Below are 23,775 nucleotides of genomic sequence, written 5' to 3' on the forward strand. Positions count from 1 at the left end.
CAGAATCCTAGTATTCTGGAAGGTCCGAGCGGAGATTGTTGAATACAAATACGCAGTGAAACACTCAATTCTCGCTTGGATCCGGCAATACAAGATGAAAGGTTCTAGCAGAGCAGCCCTGATGCCATTACTTACAGCACTTTTAGTGTCCCTGCCCCCACGTTTTCTCCAGCCCCTCTGCTGGGGCTATCCTTGTACCAAATGAAGCAGAACAAGATGAGCACATGCTCCTCAACAGTCTGATTCACTGTCCGGTATCTACAGTTAAGCCACTGATGAATGGGCATTTGGGAAAACCCACACGTAGCAGTTCTGCTGCGGCTGCTGCCGGAGAGGGAGCTCGGCAGCCTCGCAGCCTGCAGTCGGCAAGCCTACGTAACACCGAGTCTCAACCAAAAGCCAAATGCCAGAAAGTCACAACCCTTTTCTCCAGAAGGTCCCCTTTGCACGAAGAGAGGTTTTATATTAAAATTTATTTGGCTCCTCTCTCGCATTCTAAGATCTGGTCTCACATCCGTCTGCCTTGCTATGGAGCACTTCTCTTTTTTCCCCCGCATTATCAGCTTGTAGAAAACTCAGGTTACTACTTGGAAATAATTCCTGCCGTAACAATTTATGATACAGTCCAACTACTGCCTGCTCCCTGCATGATATCAACCTGACTTTGAAGTCATTATTATTATTTGTATAAATATATGAAAGCACAAAGAGGATGCCAGTGCACAGATTTGCAGAAATAAAATGTCCCAAGGAACCTAAACTAAAATGCAGGCCTGGACTAAACTGTCTGTAATCCAAGTTCATTGCCATATGGGGAATAAACTGGAAAGCTATCCTTTGAATGATTTTACCAGTTTTTAGCAGAAAGATGTAGAAAGCAGCTCCCATGAAAAGTTTCCTGCTCAAGAGTTATTCTGAGCACATTTCTGAAAAACACTACGCTGGCTGCAATTTGGACTTTTTCAATTGCTTGTTGGATTTAGTTGTACCAAAGGAAAAAAATTAGGATGCGCACAGTAAAATGTGCAACATTTAATTTGCAGCAAATGATAAAACTCGAACCATAATCAGCATTTCCTTTTTCCAGAGAAAGCATTACACTGAACTTAATTTTACAGCTGTACAAATTGTTTTAAAGTAATCTGCTCAATTAGGCAAGTTAATGATATTTAATTTGACCAGGCCAAACTTTACATGCAATGCATTACTGTGAGCAATTGTGGTCAATACAACTGTTTGTGTAATGTAAATGTAATGCTAACACCTTCCATTCTCAGCTGGCTTAACAAAAAACCTGGTGTCATCGCCCCTCTAAGATAAACCAAAGATGACAGCACAATAAGTGTTATGTGCACAAGGTAATTCAGCAGGAATTTAGCCTTTTCAATCGATTCTGCACTCGAGTTAACCCTCTTAATTATCACCCAGCTTTTTGCTGTGGGCAATATATTAAGTATGGGCTAAATTCAGTTACTGCACTGAGTAATGTTACTCATCTAGTTGCCCCACTTGCTTTAATGGGGCTAAACATGGCACAGCACAGTATGAACCAAGTGCTATCTGATACAAGTAAAAATATCAGAGTTTGGACATATATTTTAGAGCTTTCAGTCACATTCAAGAAGCCAATGTGGCAGAGTCACCACATTAATATACATTTCAGACATGTACAAAAATGATTAATGACAAAGTAATAGCCATCACTAATACCTGAGGCTGGACACTCTTGCATCTACATCCAATCAAGGCAATTCATTATTTTTATGCCTTAGAAAAAATACGCTACTCCTCCATGCAGAAGGCAACGGTTTCCACTGTGCAGCTCATACATCTGATTACAGATGTAGTAACGCGGTTTATCAAGTGAATAGCTGTCTGATTGGGAAGGGTAAATGCAAGACATCGTTCATAAGGAAAATATATAAACAAAGCAGTCCTTCTCATCAAGGAGCGTACTACGATAGGGGTCCTCACTGTCAGTGCTGGCGGCATCTTCATATCTCAAATTGCGACTTATCTCTACGCGTCAGCCAACACTTGCCCCAGTCCAAAGAACACGGTAACAACTATACGACAGCGTGATGCTTTAGGATTGTAGTTTCACTATACGGCTTTCACTAACGCATTGCTCTGGGCAGCTTCTCGTTAACGGGTTCTATTCATCCATATTAAAATGCCAACAGTTTGCAGGTTAAGAGAGAATAAAAACTTACTGGAGTAACCGGTGGTTGCCACTACGTTTGTAACATAGTTCTTTGCCTATGAGCCCACAGACCTTTTGGATTTGCAGATGTCTCAAACAGGCTGAATTTCAAAAGAAATCTCCATCTTGAGCTGGAAACAGCAGGAAGTGGGCACACATTCAGTCTTTTCACCATTCACCACAGTTGCCTTTTTTCAGTTCATTCCACATTGTCCATTGTGTTTAGCTCCCTTAAAATGACTCTCAATGCAGAGACACACAGAAATATCAAAATTTCTCATCCAAAACTCGAAATGAGAACTATGGTTTTGCAGCTTAATAAAAATTCTGACAAATATGACCTCGTCTCTTGCACAGCCCCTGGGTAGGCTTAGATACTTATGGAAGAAATCACTAGAAACCCGGTGAGGAAGGAAGGAAAGAAAAGGGAAGGAATTCAGAATGGCTAGGCTGTCAGGATGAAAATGCAGCCTGTTAAACAGTACTTTAAAAACCCATATATATAAACATGATTTACTATGCACAGAAATATAGCAGATTTCTTACAGAAGACCTAATATTATAACCTTTTTGTTAGCCTTAGTGCTCATCACTCAATATCTGATTGCACATTCTTGAGACCCAGTTATGGGATGAAGCACGAGTGAAATGCAAAGCCAGAGTGGGCTGGAAGCGCTCAAGGGCTCTCTCTGGATCAGGAAGGACACCTCTGCTTGCCAAAGATTTGAAACCGTAAACCTTGCACTAAAACTAAATGGCTCATCTTGGTTTCGCTGCTGTGAACAGGAGCTTCGCTACTCCTTTGAGACAGGCGAGATGTGTGTTCAGATTCTCTCCTCAGACCCCCACCTTCCGTGGGCTGGCATATCTGGCACCAGTGGTTCTCGGCGGGGTCTCTCACTCATGTTTAGTAAAGGCGTTCTGTTTTGTGTGAGCGATTGCTCAGCCAGGAGGTGATGGTGGTGGGATCTGGGGCTGGGAAATGGCCAAGCTACACAGACAAAAAGTGATTTTGAAAAAAACACCTGTGATTGTTTTTTCCTTATTGTTTCTATTCCCTATCCCAGTACAGGAATCCCATCCCTAAAATGCAGGGGGTTTTATTGCAGTAAATGGGTTTCATCTGAAAAATTGTTTATCAGACACAAATACACAATTTTGTAATTTCACCTCTTATCCCAGTAGTTCTGTTCAGAAATAGGGTTAAAACATTAAAAAACCAACAACAAAAAATGAGAAAAATTACAGGAGAATCAATAACTTGTTTTGTTTGAACACAGGCTGAGGGATTTCTAATCTGCAGGAAACAAATGGGATGTTGGTTTGTACTTTAGCTCAAAGAGTGAGCCCAGTAGAATCTAACTAGCAAAGTAAAAAGCAGAGCACAGGATTTGTAAAGTTACTGCAGTCAGAGGGGGAAATGAGAAATGCATAACACTGCATTAATAGTTCCTAGTACTTGCTGTATGTACCTGTAGATGGAAGCTGAGACTTGTAAACGAACAGCCAAAACCAACAAGGGTATCCTCCACTTTCTGACTGTTTCTGTCATTGCTTTGCTTTCTTTCTTCCCGCAGGTCAATGGGAAGGACTTATCTAAAGCCACACACGAGCAGGCAGTGGAAGCATTCAAAACGGCCAAGGAGCCCATTGTGGTGCAGGTCCTGAGAAGAACTCCGCACACCAAGGCCTTCGCTCCTCCTCACGACTCTCAGCTGGTAGATGTGGGCACGCAGACCGATATCACCTTTGAACACATCATGGCTCTAAGCAAGATGGGCTCACCGACACCACCCGTCTCTGTGCTAGACCCATACCTCCTGCCTGAAGAGTAAGTAATGGTTTGTGAAGTCCTTGAAAATCCTTGCATTCCTTACTGCGGCGTGCTAGTAGTTGTTCACAAACTCACCTTTCCTTGCTGGTGAACCTGTACTCCCAGAAGCAGCAGGATTCATACACCATTGAGCCACCACTCAAAACATTTTCCTTTTTTCTACACGCTAGCAAGCCATTACTCACATGAGTAACGCCACTGAGTCACAACATGGCCTCATAAAGCTCATTTTTGGCTGGCATTTGATGGATAAAGTTATTGCTTCTTGTAATTCCTCTCACTGCCTCTTTGGGTTGCTTATGTTTTAACTTTATTTTTTTATGGCTGCTATAAATTGTGTAATGCTAAGAGCCGCTACATTCTGTTCCAGTTTATTAATTACTTTATTATAACCCTGCAGCAATGTTACTCAAATAAATTATTTTCTAGGACTAAAATTACTTACCAGTGCTGTCATGGATGTTTTAGAATCAAATGTTAATTATTGTTAATGGTAGTTTGATGCTTTTGTACTTACAAATAAAAATGACAATTATCTCCTGGCATACACACACCACGCCCTCACACGCTGTTCAAGAGGAAAACGGCTCCCCAAGGAACCCATGCAAATTGCCTGTCATCTTGCCACACATCTCCACAAGGGAAAACACAATAGAAGGGATTCTGAACAGCTCAGTCGCTGTGCATGAGAGACCATGATCTGGTCAATGCACAGCAATACCTGGCTTGGGGACAATCCTGTACGCGGTGAGGTGCAGTGCTAGCACGTGTCCTGGCTGTGCAGTACGGCTCTGGGAGGGCAGCCCCACAGAGAGCCTGGGCTGTGAACATCGGCACACAAACACACCCCAGTGCACCTCTCCGGACATCCCTGTCGGAGCTCCTAGGAAATAGAGTTTGACTACAAACAGGCACCGATCCTGTACTGCTCCTAAGTGACTTACATGGCATGTTAACATGCACACATTCAGCCAGGAACTGGGCTTCTGTGCTGTGCTCTTATGGCTCTCAGTGCTGATTACTTGAAAGATGGTTCCATCAGATATTACTGCATGGCCACCTATTCCCAGCCCACTGAAAACTCAAGCACAGCTGCCTGTTTTAGGGAAAATGCTTGACAGAAAGCTAGCTTTGAGCTTGTTTGCAGTGAACAAGCAGCAGGGCTTAGAGCATTGAGGAGGGGACACACTTATTCCTAGAGCGCCTACACTGCAAACCCCTGAACTCATCTGCAAGAGGGGTTTCAATTCCTGCAACTTTCCAACTGCAAAACCAAATACACGAGGAAAACGGCAAAGATTAACTCATAATGAACCATTTAGATTGGAACATGGCTGCATAATATTAGCTCAGTCCTATCAAGTAACTTCCTATTGCCTCTTAATCGTTAGACACAGATTCCAACTGCTAGCATCATCAGTGACCTTACTTTTGCTGTAGATGTTGGCCTTAACCACATAGCCTGCCTCCCAGCTATCCCTGCATGCAAGGGCAGCCAGGTAGCCATTCAGGTACGCTGTCACCCAGCACGTGCAGGCAAACACAGTCAGTTTTTCCTAATGCTTCCTGTAACTTCTCCAAATCCCATTCAAATTAATCTAGCCTGCCTATAGCAACTTGGGTATCTTAGCCAATTAGCAGCTCCTCTTACTTAAATAGCCTCATGCCTACAAAGAAACATGCATATACTTAACAGAGAATTAAAGGGAGTTTACTTTCACTGCAGAAATAAAAAGGCAGCATAGCAAAAAGCAATCACAAGAGCATTACACCACTTACAACTCCCAAAGTACAGGCGGTGAAGCTGTCACAGAGCTCAGGCTGTAAAAAGCAGCATGCCAATAGTGAATGGCAATATGAAGAGTGGTGCATATTTAAATAGTCTTTAAATCATTATACACAGCCTGTTGCATTCAAATCAATCAATAGAATGCTGTTGATCCAAAGAGTTAGATGGCAAATTATTTTTATAATACTTAGCAATTTGATACAATTTTGTGTCTTTAGGGCACAGCAAAAATACCAAAGAAGTAGGCAAGGATTATTTTACTTGCACGTCTGCTAATAACCTGATCTTATAAGTAAATAATCTAGTACTCCCCCCCATCTTCCCTGGCACATATCTCCCCATGTAACTGTCACCAGGTACCCCACACCCTACTTTGCCACTATTCTCTCTGCATATTTTTTCCCCAAGTCAGCTTTACATTTAGAGAAAAATCATCAATAAATGCTAAGACTCTTGACAAGCCTCTCATTCATCATCAGGTGCCAGATGTTTTAGACTCCTCTTACAATACATGCAATTTTTGTTTAATACCTTTATTGGTGTAAATGGTATAGTGTATACAATTAACCACACGCAACTTCTGGGTTTGGTTGTTAGTCCATCACGTTCACAATGACTTGCTATAAGCTTGGAATGGATTCATGTACTAACTAGGGTACCGAGGCCTGTCCTAAAATACACCCTTTTTTTCCCAGCCATCCATCAGTGCATGAATACTATGACCCAAATGACTACATGGGAGGAATTCATCAAGAAATGGACCGAGATGAGTTGGAATTAGAGGTACTTAGTCTTTAGAAACTATTTCGTTTACTGGAAGTTTTACATGTACATATCATGGTCTTTGTATTGTATATAAAAGTGAAGAGACATTTCAAAGCAGTTATTTGGAATAACATTGCTCATTAGTTACATTGCAAACCTTCCTGATGCCTTTAGCAGTGTATTTAACTGTGTGCCATGGACTGGTGAGCCAGATCTTCAGCTAACAAATTAACAGAAATAATGAAGTCATTGATTCCATTAATTGAATTCTGTTTAACTATGCTGATTTAGACTTCCTGAAAATCTGAAAGACTTTGCAAGTTTGCTGTGTGGCAGGACCTGTTCCACCGAGTCACAGTAAAAATGTATGAGTTTCCCTTAAATATTCCCCAGCTGAGAAACAGATGTTCTTGATCATATAATTTAGAAGTATTTTAAGTTTACAAGACAAGACCAGAATAGATATGCCACTATACCAAGCTGTTCCTCCCTTTTTCATTCCTGAAAAGTTACATACATATAAAATTATAGATAATAGAAGTTGAACCAGTCCTGAAGGTATGCAAGTCCATTTTCCTGACAAATCTTTAAAAATCATTTTTGGTTTCAGTACTTATATATCCCATAAGAAGTTCATCTTCGGTTCTCTCATTCTTAACTTTAATAATCTGCTCCCAACCATTCCAAGTACAGCATATAAATTGTGGGCCTTTATTCTGCAAGACACTTAAGCAGCACTGACCCACTGAAGTGTTCTTGATTGTTTGTAATAAATATCAGTAAGGTATCTCAATGCTTCTGACTACTGCCAGCAATGTCTGGCCCAGCTAATTCATTCAAGATTATCAGTAAGCGAATAGTTTACTCTTAGCTTGCTTGCACTTCCGATTTCTTAGATTCTGGTCCTGCAAATACTTATTTGTCAAAGCAGGCAATGCTGACCTGTCTGTAGCTCTATTTAAATCAGCGGTAGATTTATCAACAGCTTCAATGGGAGCAGAGTTCAGTCGTTCTGGGAGCACCAAGTTGTTCCCATCTATAAAAGCGTTTGCAGGATCAAGGGCTGAAACCCCATAAAAAGTTTGCAAGCTGTTCTCAAATTCTGCAGATCTGGTAGTAATTCATCTCTGTATACAAACGCAAATCAAAGGATAAAATCAAAGTGGCAGTAAAATGAATGCTGTTTAGCAGACTTCAAGGCCTTACTTTTCAAACAAGTGCCCCTTTTTTTTTTTCTTAAATAAAACCAAATAGAATATAGATTTCGGTCTTAAGGGAAAATGTAGAACAAATTAGTATTTTCTGCCAGTGTCTTTTCAAAATCTATCTTTTAGGAAATCTAATATTGTAGATAAATTATATTGCTTCCATTAGAAGGTCAACCAGTTGAGCCGAAAACAGTTTAAACACGTGCACTTCAGTAGCCAGACATTAATATGCCTGAAATCACAACATTAATAATTTTGACATTGATATAGTACTTGATGGCAAAAGGTGATCAGCTCAGTAACACAAGGAGATGAACATTAGAAAAGTCTCTGTGGCCTAATAGCATTTCTTAAAAACCACTAAAGATTCTTGTTCAAATCGTAGAGACTATGATCAATGGTAAGGTCAAAGTGCTAACAGGGACTCAACTGGCTAGTTGCTTTTTTTGTTTGCCTTTTGATAGATATGTTTTAAAAGACCACAAAGGCACTGTTTCGTTGACTGCAGCAGGAATGTCTAAAGCAAGAAAGCCATCAAGTCAGCCTTCTGGGCTTCCACGTCCATAAAATGTGCTTTGAATTTAAATCAGAAGCTCCTTGTCTAAACTTTTATGGTCTATAACTGACTGGTTAGTGATTTGTAACAAGTAAACAATACAAAAACATTGAAATACCCAAGCTCACAACAAGCTTCTAATGTAAATATCCATAGGAAGGAATTTATGCTGGCAGTATTGCCAAGACAGCAAAATTGTGTTCCCAGTTTTAACTCTCAACATTTATCTTAAAATTCATGACTCAGAGGTAACTGCCATATATTCCCTACTACAAAAATAAATACATAGCATTTCTTTTCTTTTGAAGTTTACATGCCACAAGGAAGAGGGACTAAGTCCTGAACTACTATTTTATTATAAATTAAAAGTACGTTCATTCTTCGCAGAGGCCCAGCTAGAAGTCATTTCAGGTTCATAAAGGAAGAATAATGTCACTCCAGGATTCCCCAGCAGCATTACACACTAATATGTTTATTCAAACAAGTCTGTCCAGCTGTCAGACACGCAGCCCGAGTGAGGGCTTTCTCAGTGTGTTAATTTTCTCAGATTACAAAAGAGAACATTCTACATCAAAAAGGGGGCTTGTTCTCTCACATTTGACTTTCTGTCTTTAGCCTTTCCTATATGCAATTTGTGTGTAGGTCTTGTTTTCTTTCTGAGTAGAGAACAGAACTGAACTCAGCTGAATGGCTAGTTAAGACTAAGGACAGCTTGGAGATGAAAAACCACATTAAAAGTTTGCTAACTCCTAAAAAATCCCCCTTCTGATACTCTCAATCTTGGACAGAAGCGAAGCCTTCACTTCAGAAGACTGAAGGAGGACAACAGATTCATTCAAATAGCTTTCTGCCCTCCTAGCGCACAGCTCGCAGTGTTCCCGGTGTGAAACCACATCATCTGATCAGCAAAAAGTGAACACCCTGAGCACCAAAATCCATGCTTCGAAATTTGAAATTTATACTTCACTGCTTTTAGGAAACCATAAATAAGACCTGAGTACCAGGGTTTCAGGCTCTCCCCTTTACCGTACTTTGCTCCTTTGGTTGAAAGTTTTCTTCCATTTCTCCAATAATCTATTTGCAAGGGAGGGGAGGAGGTGAGAGGTAACTAGTGGCACACGGGAATCAGTAGGCTCCATCACAGGCACCCTGCAATTTTTATTCCATCGTGTTGTAAAGCATTTGAAAGCGTCTTTTATGCAAATATATTTATTCTCAGTGGAAAACTTCCGCTCTGCAGGGAGTTGCACTGATCAGGAGCTTCTCAAGGCATTACTATGTCTCTGACTACAAAAGACTTTAGCCTTAGCAGTCCTGCTCCAGCAGTGATTGAATATGTAAAGGTTTAAAAAGCACTACCTCCCTTCAGCCTTACAAGTGCACTTTCTAAGAAAAGTGCTTGTATATTCTTTGTCTGGAACAAATCCAAAAGTGGTTAAACATTTCAATGTGCTGACAAGGTATTACTGAAAGGTTGTCGTCCCTTAGCTCTCTGGAGGACTTCAACCTGGCCTTAACACCTCTTACTGCATGAGAAAGGTCTTAACCATGGACCACTGGCCATCTGCTTGACAAAGAGCCTGGACATCCTTCGAGTTACCTTAGTTAGGCATCCTAAACCCCTTTTCATCAGGATGAGAAACACTTTTCTTCAGCCTTTCCTGTCACCACTGATGACTTAAGCTAGTCCAGTCTCTGTGCTCTATCAGAGAATTATCATCATAGAGCTGGGCTGGCACAGAAGCCTCCAGGGAGATTTTTTACTTCTTCTCTAGGGCAAGGTATTTTGGAAAAAAAAAAACTGTTTTCTAAAATTTTCTTCTCTGGAAAGTGGAGGGGTGGGATTTTTGCTTTTTAGCTATGTCGAAAACAACATTTATCATAGAAACATTAAGGTTGGAAAACACCTCTAAGATCAAGTCCAACCATCAACCCAATAATACCAGGCCTCCTAAATTATGCCCTGAAGTGCCACATCTACATGTCTTTTAAATACCTCCAGAGGTGGTGACTCCCCCACCTCTCTGGGCGGCCTGTGCCAATGCCTGACCACTCTTTCAGTAAAGACATTTTTCCTAATCTCCAATCTAAACCTCCCCTGATGCAGCTTGAAGCCATTTCTTCTTGTCCTTATGCTAGTAACTTGGGAGAAGAGACCAACACCCACCTCACCTCAACATTTCAGGTAGTTGCGGAGAGCGATAAGGTCTCCCCTCAGCCCCCTCTTCTCCAGACTAAACAACCCCAGCCCCCTCAGCCACTACACATAAGACCTGTTCTCCAGACCCTGCCCCAGCCCCGCTGCCCTTCTCTGGACACGCTCCAGCACCTCCAGGGCCTTCTTGTCCCGAGGGGCCCAAACCTGAGCCCAGCATTCGAGGTGGGGCCTCCCCAGGGCCGAGCACAGGGGCCCCATCCCTGCCCGGCTCCTGCTGGCCACACCAGGGCTGACACAAGCCCGGGGGCTGGTGGCCTCCTTGGCCACCCGGGCACTGCTGGCTCATGCCCAGCCGGCTGTCAGCCAGCACCCCCAGGGCCTTCTCCGCCGGGCACTTCCCAGCCCCTCTGCCCCAAGCCTGTAGCATCACATGGGGTTGTTGTAACCCAAGTGCAGGACCCAGCCCTGGGCCTTGTTAAACCTCATACAATTAACCACAGCCTGTTGATCCAGCCTGTCCAGGTCCCTCTGCAGAGCCTTCCTACCCTCAAGTAGGGGGATCAGGTTGGTCAGGCAGGACCTGCCTTTCATGAAGCCATGCTGGCTGGGCCTGAGCCCCTGGTTGTCCTGCACTTGCTGAGTGATCTCACTCAAGATGTATCATTCCATATGCAAAAAGACAAATGTGAAGATCACTTTCTTTAGCTTCAAGACAGCAAGAACAAGATTTTTCCACCTGCTGTACCAGTGTCAGTTACCAAAAGGTAGCGAGAAGGCCTTACACAGTAAAAAAGGAAATAGTTCTTTATATTTATTTCCCTGACATTCTTTTGTGGGTGAAACCTATTAATGGAATAGCAAAAAAGTGGGCCCTGCTGTCCAGTTATATCAGAAGTCAGCACAGGAGAAAACCCACCACTTTCTACAGAGAGAGACAAAAGGACAAAGTACTTATCATACAAGCTTTGGATAATGCTTTCTGAATGTTTGAACTTTTTTACCCATCATTGTCCTCTCATTTCAGATTTCTACTGCTCATTTCTGTCTTGTTAGAGAAAGGACTTTGATTTTTATAAATTTGCAGGCAGGCTGTAATTTTAAATCAGCAGTATAATAATTCAATAATCTATTGCAAATGAAGGATCTTCTGAGCTTATAGAGGTTAATTTACTATTATCACTTATTCCTAATTCATTATTATGGATGGTTGCAGGTATAATGTCATAGTGCATGTTCATTTCTTCTTGTCTTGCTACAAATGCCCTGTGGATTTTGGTAACTAGCTCTTTGAGCCCTCCTTGGCTCTACATTTAATATGGAGCCAATAATCCTTCAGACAGTTCTCTTGTGCAGACCCTGTTTTGAAGCAGCAGACAAAAACTTCTCTCAAACACCTCTCAAAATGTCACTTCCACCTGATCTGAAGTAGCAGATTTTAATTATCTGTGTGCGTAAAAGTTACATCATATATGAAATTTTTACATTTATCATACTACTGCAGCCCCGACATTACCACGCTCTGTGGATACCACCATTGTCTGCTAATTTCTGCAGATCTAGACCAGGCGTTGAATACTTCAGTGCCTCTCTTTTGTAACGTGGGTGGCTGATATGTTCATATAATTTTATACAGAGATCATGACACAGTATCTCAGCCCCAGTCAAGCACTAAATATTCTTTCATCTCAAGACTGTAGGGTACACCAGACTAATCTGAAAGAGCACATGTCTAGCAGGGCCTCTGGAAGCAGTCCAGCTGCTGCTGTGCACGCAGCGGCTGCTCTCTGCAGCGGGAGTGCAGAACACTGTGGGATCAGGCCCTTGGGCTGTCCAGAGTGCAATGCTGAAGACAGAGGAGTAAGAAATCACAAGTCCTGTGGCACTGCAAACATGTGAAGTTACACCTCCAAAGTTCTCTAGGCCCATATTAATTCCCAGCGTTTCATTAATTCCTGGTATAATTACACAAGCTACCTGCACTTGCAGGTATCAGTTCTCTATTTACCCCTTTCATGAATCTGTGCATTGTACAGCCTCAGCTCTGAACATGGAAAACAACCTTCGCTTTGAAGACTCTGGTGTTGATTCTGTGTGGAATTGCACACTTTTATCTCTCAAATATTTCAAACCTTTATGGTTATATTAAAACTTCACTGACGCAAAGACCGATAGAAACAGCTGTTCCTGTCTTTAAGTACACAAAATTATCATACTTGGGTAGCATCAAACCCACTTATTTGATTCCTACCAAGGACTAGAGGGATTGTACCCAAGGGCAAGTCTGTCAACTAATTACTCATAAAAATTCAGGTTCTAAATACCTGCTCTAAAATTTTTTTGTTCACTTCAGCTTTTTGCTGCTTTATTTGTGAGTGTGTTTTTAAATAATATATATCTGTTTTCCTCTTAAAATATACATTATTTAATTTACCAGATGGTTTATTGCCTTCCAGTATACTACAGGTGATGTCTTGGATGGTGTGCTTTAAATATAAACCCATACTTATTTTTTAATTATAATAATACCCTTTGTGGTTGTACACTGTTGGAAAAACACCTGTTGTTATTCAAAACACATGGCAGGTAAGAATGAAACTAATAGCTTGCTGCCTCCTCTCCTTCCTCTCCAAAAGGTGCTGGCAAGTGTTTACATAGGATCTATGTAAACAATGACCAAAATCACCATGTTGTTTTTGTTTTGGTTTTGAGGGCTTTTTTAACATTATATATCTATTTACTAGCAGTGTAACAAACAGTAGAGTGAGCTACAGCACTGGTTTCTTGCCACTATTTCACTGCTGTGTTTTCAAATCAGTAAACTAAAAACTTTCCTGAAGACATGAAATCTTTCTGTTCGAGTATGCAGGAAATATGGAATCATTCTAGGCCTGAATTAGGCCCAGTACACAAATTCCCACCTCATCCCCAGTTCGCAGCATGATTAAACACAGAATAAATGCATTAACTGCAGTGGCATTCCCAAGGATCGAATGAGATCAGAATCAAATCCACTTTGTCTCCTCTTTTCTTCCAAAGAATTTCCATCTCTTCTCTAGAAATTCCAAAAGCTTTAGAAATCTGAAAAACAACCCCCTATTAAAGCGTTGTGTTCAAAGCTTTAAGTAATAGAAGAGGGAGAAAAAGAGCATGAGTTCACCATGGATAATATTGATTGAAACCATTTAAATACCATCTGAAGTACTAGTGACATTTACAGCTATGTTTTAAAAAAAAAAAAAGGAATTACACATGTTAAGTAAATAACATGAGATTGCTGATCTTGGCAGCTGTCATCTAGACATGCCAATAAATTATTCATATCAGCTTGCTTTATTGTCTTGCCCCTCACAAATGGCCCAGCGCAGGTCCAAACAGAGACATTCAGAAATAATGAGTCATGTTGTCAGGACTTTTCCACTGGAACGGACGGGTCCAAGCACAAGCCTGTGGTTCAGGGTCTGCCCTTGGGCTGGGATGGCCCTTGGATCCTGCACGGGCCAGGCCATCTTTCTCAGCCGGTGCCCCTTTGCTCCCTCTGCCTGGTCCCACTCTTCCCCTTCACAGCAACGGGGCTCGAGCCCCACAGCTGCCTCCCCCACCCTGCCTGGCCTTAGCTGCAGGGGAGCAGGACCTTTCACCACCTCGTTCACTGCTAAGCACTCTAAGGGAAGCAAAACACACACCTACAGTTGCTCTTACACCTCTACCTATGAAGAAACACCCTTTCTCCCTGTGGCAGCATCCTCAGGACTGACATCGCAGTCGCAATAAGCTGGTTACGCACGTTAGATCCCCCAGGGTTCTCAGGCTCCCAGGATGTCCTGCAGAAACAAGACAGAGCTGAAGGATGCTACATGGATGGTCGTGCTGACTGCGCACCAGCCAGGAGCGTCCCACGGCTTGTGGGTATCTCTGCGGGTTTTACAACCCTTTATAGCAACCAGTGTCACAGAGCAGCAATAAATGTAGGAAAAAAAAACAACCCACGTGAAATCCTCATGGCAAAAAAGCATAGAGGAAGAACATCTGTTTTTAAGATGGCTTAAATGCCTCCAAGACTAACAAGACCAAGGAGCACTAGAATGATAAACCATGATCTACTCAAACCAAACCCTTGCATGATATTGAAATGCTTATTATATTAGTATTACCAATACCAAATGCTTTGCTGACAATATATTGATCTTCAGTCACACTTTTGAGAAATCTTACATCACTTCATGAAAACTACACAAATTAAGGTAATAGAGTATTATATTTTTCTCTGAAAAGCCAGAAAATTCCCCTCTTATAAGGAAATATGTATCAGCTGTGGCAAATATTGAAATCATACTTTATAAGTATTTTAGCGTTTGAAATCTTACCACTACATGAAATATAGGCAATTTTTCTTCTTTGAGATCAATAAAAGGTCTGTTTTCAAAATGACTTCATATTGATTGAAGGGTCAAAAATGCCCCAGGTATTGATTGTCTGCATATAATCACATTTTGCTCAGTAAGTTAACCTCGTCTACAAGTGAAATGAAAAGAGATCCACTATATCACTTAAGCAAAATATTTTCATTGTATTTGAAAAATTGCTTCCATCAGTCACCAGTGTCTCACTGACAATATATTTTCTCTCCCTTTTTCTTTTTTTTTTTTTTTTTTTTTAAAACCTCAGGAAGTAGATTTACACAGAGTGAACAGCCAGGACAAACTTGGCCTTACTGTATGTTACAGAACAGATGATGAAGATGACATGGGTATTTATGTGAGTGAGGTAAGATTGAGCCGATTTCCATAGGATACAGTTTGTCTTTTAAACTGCAGTGCTGGGCATTTCAGACGCGTCTTCTGTTTGCACCACGTTCGACAGACAGACTGAATGCAGTAGCTGGAAGAAATCTTTTTCCTTTTCTCCAAACTGAGTGAAATCCTGCATCCATGGAAGTCAAACTTTGTTATGGTAACACTTAGCGTTAAATTTTCCACTAACGCAGTCTCAGTGTTCCATTTCAGATGATGTTTTCAAAGTATTCTTAATATACCCACCCTTTAATTCTTTTTCTCAGTTATTCCAGAAACAATAAAAAAACCCCACACATTTTTATTTGCAAAGATCTGGGGCCCATTTGCTTCTCTTTCCCCCCTTTCATGAAATAAGTAGCATTTTATACATAATCTTTTTATCATGCAGATTCATTTCAAATTAGTAGCAGCAGTCTGGGGAAAGAAACGTATAACTAAATCTAAAATCATCCATTAAAATGCATCATTTAGGACATAATCTTTCCTGTTCTGTATGCAAAAGCTGGTTCTAATCAGAGCACTGTGTTGTAAAGCAAAATCTTAAATTATGAGATAACTCAATATCATGCAAACATGATAAACCTGCATTCTCTGAAGACACATCTCAGGAAGAAATGTTTTGGTTTTGACTTGATCATATTAATTTGCATTTCACTTTGTCTGACATAAGCAAGGAAAACTCCTGCAATCACTAAGGGAGACGTAACAACCACAGATACAGCAGCAATGACAGACACACTGCCTTACAGTGTCAGTCATATTACCAATGCTGGCTTTAAAACAGGAAGTAAATACCGAGCACTCAAACCTTCCAAGTACTCACAGTTCTCCTATTTTGTAGATTGATCCCAACAGTATTGCTGCAAAGGACGGTCGACTCCGAGAAGGGGATCGTATTATTCAGGTATGTGTGTAAATAGTTGGAAGTCTGCTAACACACTATAATCTGCTGCAGCATCTTTATTCCAGTATAATTTTTACAAATCATTTCCCTTCAGACTGGTATTCATATGCTCTGTGTTAACTTTCTGAGGGTGTTTCCCTCTCCTCTGCCATATCTCACTTAGATTATGATAGTAAAATCCTATTTGGCCCTACTCTGCAGGCTAAGCATTTTGTCAGCAGATGTCATGTGTTTCCAGTACATATCCCTATACAGTTCCACTTCTAAGTCCTCCTTCTATTACAGAAATCCTCTATTTTGGCCCAAGTAATTATTCCTCACTGCAGAATCTCTCTGGGCAGCCCTATTTATTCACAGGGATGTTAGTCCTTGTTCAGCAGGCTGAACACCCAGTGCTGTGTGCCAGAATGAGTCGTCTTCCAAGTGCAACAACCCTACACCACAGGGGCTTAGTCAGAAGTGGTCTGTCTTCTGGACAGACGCTAACACGAGTAGAGATCCACACCACACCCCATTCAGCCTCTGGGAGCAGCATCCACAGCCTCACCTGTCCCACAGTAGGATGTTCCTGTTCCTTTCCACCCACCAGACCTGATGTTATGATTCTGCTCCTGCCCAACTCTCCTTCGGTTTCTGTCCTCGTAACGAGGCTCCACACATCACATGCAGAGCCATGAAACAGCTTCACGTGTCCAAGCCAACACACTCGCCCAGCACTCACCTGAACAACAGGGCTGGAGGTGGGAACGGGGACTGTGCCTGGCCTCTGCTGCGCTGGGATCTATCCAGCCATGCAGTTCTGTCGAGCTCATCTCAGCATCTAAGCACCCCTATTCAAGGATTTCATTCTGTTGCTCTTTTCTTTAAAGATCAATGGTATAGAGGTACAGAACCGAGAAGAAGCTGTGGCACTTCTCACCAGCGAAGAGAGCAAGAATATCTCCTTACTTGTTGCAAGACCAGAAATTCAGGTACTGTACCAATAACAAAAACCCCCTCTCGAGTCTTAATTTAAAGAGTTGCTGTTTTGTAGAAAGCAATTAGCATCATCTGAAGAATTTTAACCTACCCAAATCTACCAAAAACCACATTATACAGTTTGACTTAGGCCATATATATGTCCAAGTAATGGAATTCAGCAGTCACAGTACATAGTTAAATATTTTATATTAAAGTTCAATTTATAAGACATTCAGGGATTTATATATCCTGCAATGCTTTCACAAACATCAGTGCAAGGTATTATGGATGGCTTCAAACCATGCCTTTGAGGAATATAGTGAACACAAATTCCTACAGCTATTGATTATTCATTCATTAAAACACCTATTATTTAGTCCTTTATACACCATCTCTTAATGTAGGTAAATACTGTCAAGAAGCATCCTCAGCTGTAATAAAAGGTTGAGCCAGATCCCTTTGTAGAGGGGGGATTAGCACAACAAAGAAGCTGAACAAACAGACACGAGCACTATTGTTTGATCTGTTTCTGCTCCTGGTGCTGCAAGAGCAACCCTTGCCAATGCACCTGCAGACACAGGGTCAGGCTCACGACTATCCTGTTAGCCTAGTGTTTCTGATCCTTCCCTTGGGGGTAGCTGAGGCTGGGAGTTAAAAAAAAAAAAAAGTCTTACAGACCCGTAACAAGCATTTTTCCCTCTGGCCCTTGATTCTGCCTCGCAAGCGGTATATTCAGGCTTTGGGCTCTGGAGTGGTTTTATACATTCGCATCAAGTCACGCACAAACCAAAACAGTCCCAACTCCTAGAATTATTTCCATGGATGAAAAGGCTGGTTTTGTTTCATATATATATAAATAGAAAATATAAAACCATGCTGCTGGAGATGGAGGTGCCTGGGGTGGGAGGTAGGACAGTGAATACGTGCACTTAGCACAAGGAGATGCGTCCTCCTTCCCAGGACACAGCAGCACTGTCACAGAAAGGAATCTCCTAAGATTTCCCAATCATTTTCCACAAAGAAGGAACATAATTTATGTCAGTCTTCATACTTTTGACAACATTTGGTTTGATTTTTCCCTCCCTTTTCTCATAGCTGGATGAAGGATGGATGGATGATGACAGAAATGATTTTCTGGATGACTTGCACATGGACATGTTAGAGGAGCAGCACCACCAGGCAATGCAATTTACTGCCAGCATGCTTCAGCAGGTACTGCCATTCCGTTGTGCAACAGTGTCAAAACTTCACATTGCACTCAATATTCCAATATTGAGCTTGACTGAATACACTTAGTATCTCGAATGACGATCAAGGCAGAAGGACTTTCTGTAAAATCAAGATATTACATGACTGCCTACAAACTTCACCTGGGGGACCAAAATGTTTTCCAACGTTACCTTTTTGATTTTGCCCTTTACAACATATCAGTTCTTAGAAATCCACCATTCTGGCTGCGGTCGCTGAGAGAAGCACAAGCTAGGTGTGTGACAGATACAGTAGGCACAGAGCTAACTTACAGAATGTCCTGTTTGATATGCATGTGCCTCCTGAAACCTTAAAATGGAGAGCCCAGGCAAATGACTGAAATAAGGTCTATATATGGGGAGAAAGACAAAGTTTTTACATAGCAGAGTTTATGGAGGGCCACAGATTTGGGCCTGTATTCACCGTTATTCTGCCATGATTAATGCAATCATACAAGTTCATGAACAGATTTTCAATTTTTGTCTCGAGTGGGTTTTTTTCTGGAGTTTTCTACAACTCTGCATCTTCTGTTGGAGCCACATTTTTGAAGGGGCATATTCTCACTTTGGCACCACAGTAGAACTGGATACTTCTGTGCACCAAAGGGGGAGAAGAAAATTTGAGAGGCATGACTTCTGCCACTGTTGGTATATAACTGAAAAGCCGATCTCAGGTTCTTCTGAAAAGGTCACCCACAGCACACTGTGTTTTCAGACACCACTTCTGTGAGTTCTTAATAACATTCTTGCCATAGAAGTAAAAGACAAAGATGCAGCATGTGTAACAGGTGACCGATTAAGAAAACTATTAAAAGATCAGCACTCTGAAATATTTTATGTCCTTATAATAATTTCTTTCTGTCTTTTCATTTTTGCTGTTAGAAGAAGCACGAGGAGGATGGAGGTACCACAGATACAGCCACTATTTTATCGAACCAGCATGAGAAGGACAGTGGCGTGGGGCGCACAGACGACAGCACTCGCAACGACGAGAGCTCCGAGCAGGAAAACAACGCAGATGATCACACCACCTCCTCCAACACTTTAGGGAGCCAGAAGAAGCTGACTTACAGTCACGACACCCTAGGAAGCGGCGATATGCAGTTCAGCAATGAATCATTTATCTCAGCCGATTGCACGGACGTCGACTTCCTTGGTATCCCCGTAGATGAATGTGAGCGATTCCGAGAACTGCTGGAACTGAAGTGCCAGGTGAAGTCTGCCAACCCTTACAGTCTGTATTATCATAACAGCACGCTGGATATGAGCAAAAGCGACCAAGAAAGTGTCGACAGAGAGCTGGAGATGCTGAATGAGGAGCTACGCAATATCGAGCTAGAGTGCCTGAATATTGTGAGAGCTCATAAAATGCAGCAGCTGAAAGATCAGTACCGGGAGCCCTGGATGCTACATAACAGCGGGTTCCGCAACTACAACACAAGCATCGATGTTCGCAGGCACGAGCTCTCAGACATTACAGAGCTCCCTGAGAAGTCTGACAAGGATAGCTCGAGCGCATATAACACAGGCGAAAGCTGCCGAAGCACGCCACTCACGCTGGAGATTTCCCCTGACAATTCGCTGCGCAGAACTGCAGAAGGCATTAACTGTCAAGGTAATGAGGGGGCAGTGGCATATAATGTCTCCCAAAAGAATTTATTTGCTAGCTCAGAAAGCCATGAATCCAGCACTGGTAAATGCCATGCCTCTGCTAAAGATCCCGACCTTGGCAAGCAGCTGGAAAGCAAGGAGAGAAAAGCCAGCGACGGAAGCAAAAGCCCTACTCATGGTCAAAAACCTTCCGGCTCCTACATCTCCCCATACCATCACTCTCCATATAAGCATGCTCATATTCCTGCCCACGCACAGCACTATCAGAGCTACATGCAGCTGATCCAACAGAAATCAGCGGTGGAGTACGCCCAGAGCCAAATGAGTCTGGTGAGTATGTGCAAAGACTTTAATTCAAGCCAGAGCGAACCGAGGATGGAGTGGAAAGTCAAGGTCAGAAGCGATGGGACCCGCTACATTACGAAGAGGCCAGTCAGGGACAGGCTGCTGAGAGAACGTGCCATAAAGATTAAGGAGGAGCGCAGTGGTATGACTACCGACGATGATGCCATAAGTGAAATGAAGATGGGCCGTTACTGGAGCAAGGAAGAGCGGAAGCAGCATTTAGTGAAAGCAAAGGAGCAGAGGAGGCGGCGTGAGTTTATGATGCAGAGCAGGTTAGATTGCTTAAAGGAACAGCAAGGTGCAGAAGAAAAGAAAGAGATGAATATCATTGAACTGAGCCACAAAAAAATGATGAAGAAGAGAAATAAAAAAATATTTGACAATTGGATGACAATCCAAGAACTGCTAACCCACGGAACAAAGTCACCAGATGGCACACGGGTGTACAATTCCTTCCTGTCAGTGACTACTGTATAATCCCCAGTGCTAAATTATGTATATAAACCACTACCATTGGGGTAGAAATCAATGCCTCGTTCAATGTGGCAAGATTTTTGTATATAAGATACAGTCATCGAGTTTATAGTTCAAATACTGAACTCTACAACTGTGGGTGCCAGGATCTCCATTGTGAAGTGGAGAGGAAGCTTGCCCATCTCCTTCAAAGGCAATATTAGCAGTGCTTTTTGGAATACTGATTGTACTTTTTTACTTGTTACCTTTTACATGAAGTGTTTAAATATCAGAATTGTATTAACCATACTTAACACAGGTAATTTGCTTAAACTATATTCATATTAAAAGGTATCCATGCTTTTCTTTACCTTAAAAAAAAATGCAAAAACCCACAAAAGCAACTGCACATATGTATTTTTTGTGAAACCATATTTTGTGATAGTATTTTGCTGTTGTTCACTTCTACACAGAGTTCTGTTTATCAGTATTTAGCTAAAGGTTTAATCTGAGGACTAGAGTCATTCTTTTGTAATATTTAACAATTATCAAACAGCAGTTTTTAGACTTACGCTCAACATTTAAACGTTTCTTTAAGGTTTCTGAAGAAAGTATATAGGTTTCATCTGAAAAGCCTGAAGCGAAATACACTATACTGCAGCTTTAAAGGATTTTAAAGCATGTTTGCAAATGTTGCAACCTATTGAAAAAATGTGCATGTACAGCTAATTTGTTTATATAAGACAGTTTGTGGAATTTGAAAAGCCCATGGTAGTAACTGTTTGCTTTATAGATTTGAATGTATTGAATTATAAAAGCAGTTTCATGAAATCATCATTAGCTACAAACGTTAACAAGTAAAATGAAGTAAAATAAATTATTGTTTTATATTTCAAACTATTTTAAATTCTTTTGCCTCCCTTCCGGTTTCACCACACAGAGTATTCTTTCCTCAAGCGTAGCTCCTGTGCTGCAGAAGTGCCTGGACAGGCTACCAGGGTCAAACCTAACAGAATAATCTGCATCCTGACTTTGGGGGGAATTCAGATTGAGGTTTTCTTGAGGGAAGGGGAGATGGAGAGAAGAGGCAAGAGAAAAGTACAAGGAATATCAAGAGTAGAAGTCAAGCAATGCATATCTTCAACTCACAAGGCATTTAAGATGACCTGGAAGTGAGAAAGAAATAGGACTTCTACTCTCCTGTTTTGCTTTGTTTTGTGGTTTATTAATGGGTTATAAAAGCCACCTACAAATGTCAGTGAGGGTTTGCATTAAAAACAGACAATACATAAATTAAAGCATATAGAAATTAAAGCAAATAAACACATACATTAAAAGAGATGGTGAAAAAGACAAAAAGATAAGTGTCAAAGTGGTATCACACTCCTTGTTTTCTATTTCTAATTAAGAATTCAGATATAAATTGGAATATTCTGCTGGATTAAGTAAGGTAGACTCCTTACAAATAGCTCCCAGATTTTCCGTCCTCTCCCCTTTTCCCTCGCTGCACAGAAAACCTGCTCCCAAACCCTTCTAAGTTTTTCTTTTAGACTCTTGTGTCGTAACTATACAGAACAAAAATTTTCTTAACGATAGAAGTGAAAAGTTGGAAGGGAAGAGATTAACAGCTTCTTAGTGCCTATTTTGCCTATTAGCAAGAAGCTAACAATAGATTTGTTCAGGTTTCTTCCCCACTCCCTTTGTGGACTAGCACTGAATTAGCATTGAATGTATGTCTACCATGTTCCACGGTAAACTCTTTTACATACCCGAAAATGTATCTTCAGCCCATGTAAATTGTCACTGCCCCTTGAAATCTGGCATTCATGTCAATAAGCCTCTAAATTTATCTTCAAGCAATATTTTCCTTTGGGATAAAGTACTAGTCCTACTGTAGTCTATGAAGGATTTTCTATTGACTTTGTTAGAGCCAGGATTTCACCTGACACACAAGTAGGAAAAATATATGATTTTTGCAACACACTGCCTTCAACATAAGACGCTTGCTATCTCTGTCTCAAATCTGCTTTACTCTGAGTTCAGGTTCTGTCCAGCCCAGTTGTGGGTGTGAGAGCCACAGCAAAATACCGCCTTTCCTGAAGTTCAGAAATTCAGGTGCACAGGCAGAGCTATTAGTGTGGAATTGCAATCCTTAAACCGGCATGAAAAGGCAGTTAAAGCATCTTTAGTCTACCTGCAAATACTAAAGTAAGACCTGAAATGCTGTAAGGAGGAAGAACTATCATCAAGGTGTTCCTCATAAAAATAGGCTCCTTTGGAATAACTTAACAGGTAATGGTTCCTTTAGGCATCAGTTATAGAAGTGCTGAGCATTGCATGCGTGTAACACGCAGAAACGTGTTTGGGAATTCAAGTGTGATGTGTAGAAATTACACCGAAGCATCAACAGTATAAAATTTACATTCGTTACGATGTTGAAATAAAATTATTGGCCAAGAATTATTCTCACACCTTTGAGTTTTTCCTCACTTAACATTTTATTTTGGTCAGTTAGAAATCACCTCTAGCATCAGTTCACAGAATCTGTTGGTTGTCTGGGAAATCTGGGCAAAAGCTTTGCAAACTGCAGATTTTCCTTTTACTTTCTCAGTTATCTTATCACACACCCTTTTTCATTGCCTTATCGAAGTACTTAATGTGGTGTTGAAACAGGAGATTTGGGGGTTTTTTATTGCTTGCAAAGAAACATTGAAATTACCATAATGTTAGTCCAAACCTGACCTCGTTACAGTAAAATGAATCAGACTAGAAAGCAGCCTTTGATGCCTAAGAGGAAAAATTTCTTCCAAGAGCTTTTCTAAAAATTGCATTATAGTACATATCCTAGTGCTTAAAAGATAACTGAAATTGTTGTTCTAGTTGCCCACAGGACATCTCACGCAAGAGATCTCCATGCAACAGCGGAGATTGCGTCTCCTCTCTGTCTTA

The 23,775-nt window shown here is 41.3% G+C and overlaps 1 protein-coding gene across 2 annotated transcripts in view; it reads left to right on the top strand.

Moving 5' to 3' along the window:
• Positions 1–21,726, top strand: part of PDZRN3 (PDZ domain containing ring finger 3) — a 148,215-nt gene extending 126,489 nt beyond the window's left edge. For both annotated transcript variants that reach the window (XM_064453451.1, XM_064453452.1), the window contains 7 exons: positions 3,781–4,034; positions 6,522–6,609; positions 15,179–15,277; positions 16,148–16,210; positions 17,080–17,181; positions 18,266–18,382; positions 19,300–21,726. In XM_064453451.1, coding sequence (XP_064309521.1) covers positions 3,781–4,034; positions 6,522–6,609; positions 15,179–15,277; positions 16,148–16,210; positions 17,080–17,181; positions 18,266–18,382; positions 19,300–20,850 — 2,274 coding nt within the window. In that variant the 3' untranslated portion in view covers positions 20,851–21,726. The remainder of the gene's footprint in view (positions 1–3,780; positions 4,035–6,521; positions 6,610–15,178; positions 15,278–16,147; positions 16,211–17,079; positions 17,182–18,265; positions 18,383–19,299) is intronic.
• The last annotated feature ends 2,049 nt before the right edge of the window (positions 21,727–23,775 follow it).

This window comes from Phalacrocorax carbo, chromosome 6 (genome assembly GCF_963921805.1).
Source record: "Phalacrocorax carbo chromosome 6, bPhaCar2.1, whole genome shotgun sequence".
Lineage (NCBI taxonomy): Eukaryota > Metazoa > Chordata > Aves > Suliformes > Phalacrocoracidae > Phalacrocorax > Phalacrocorax carbo.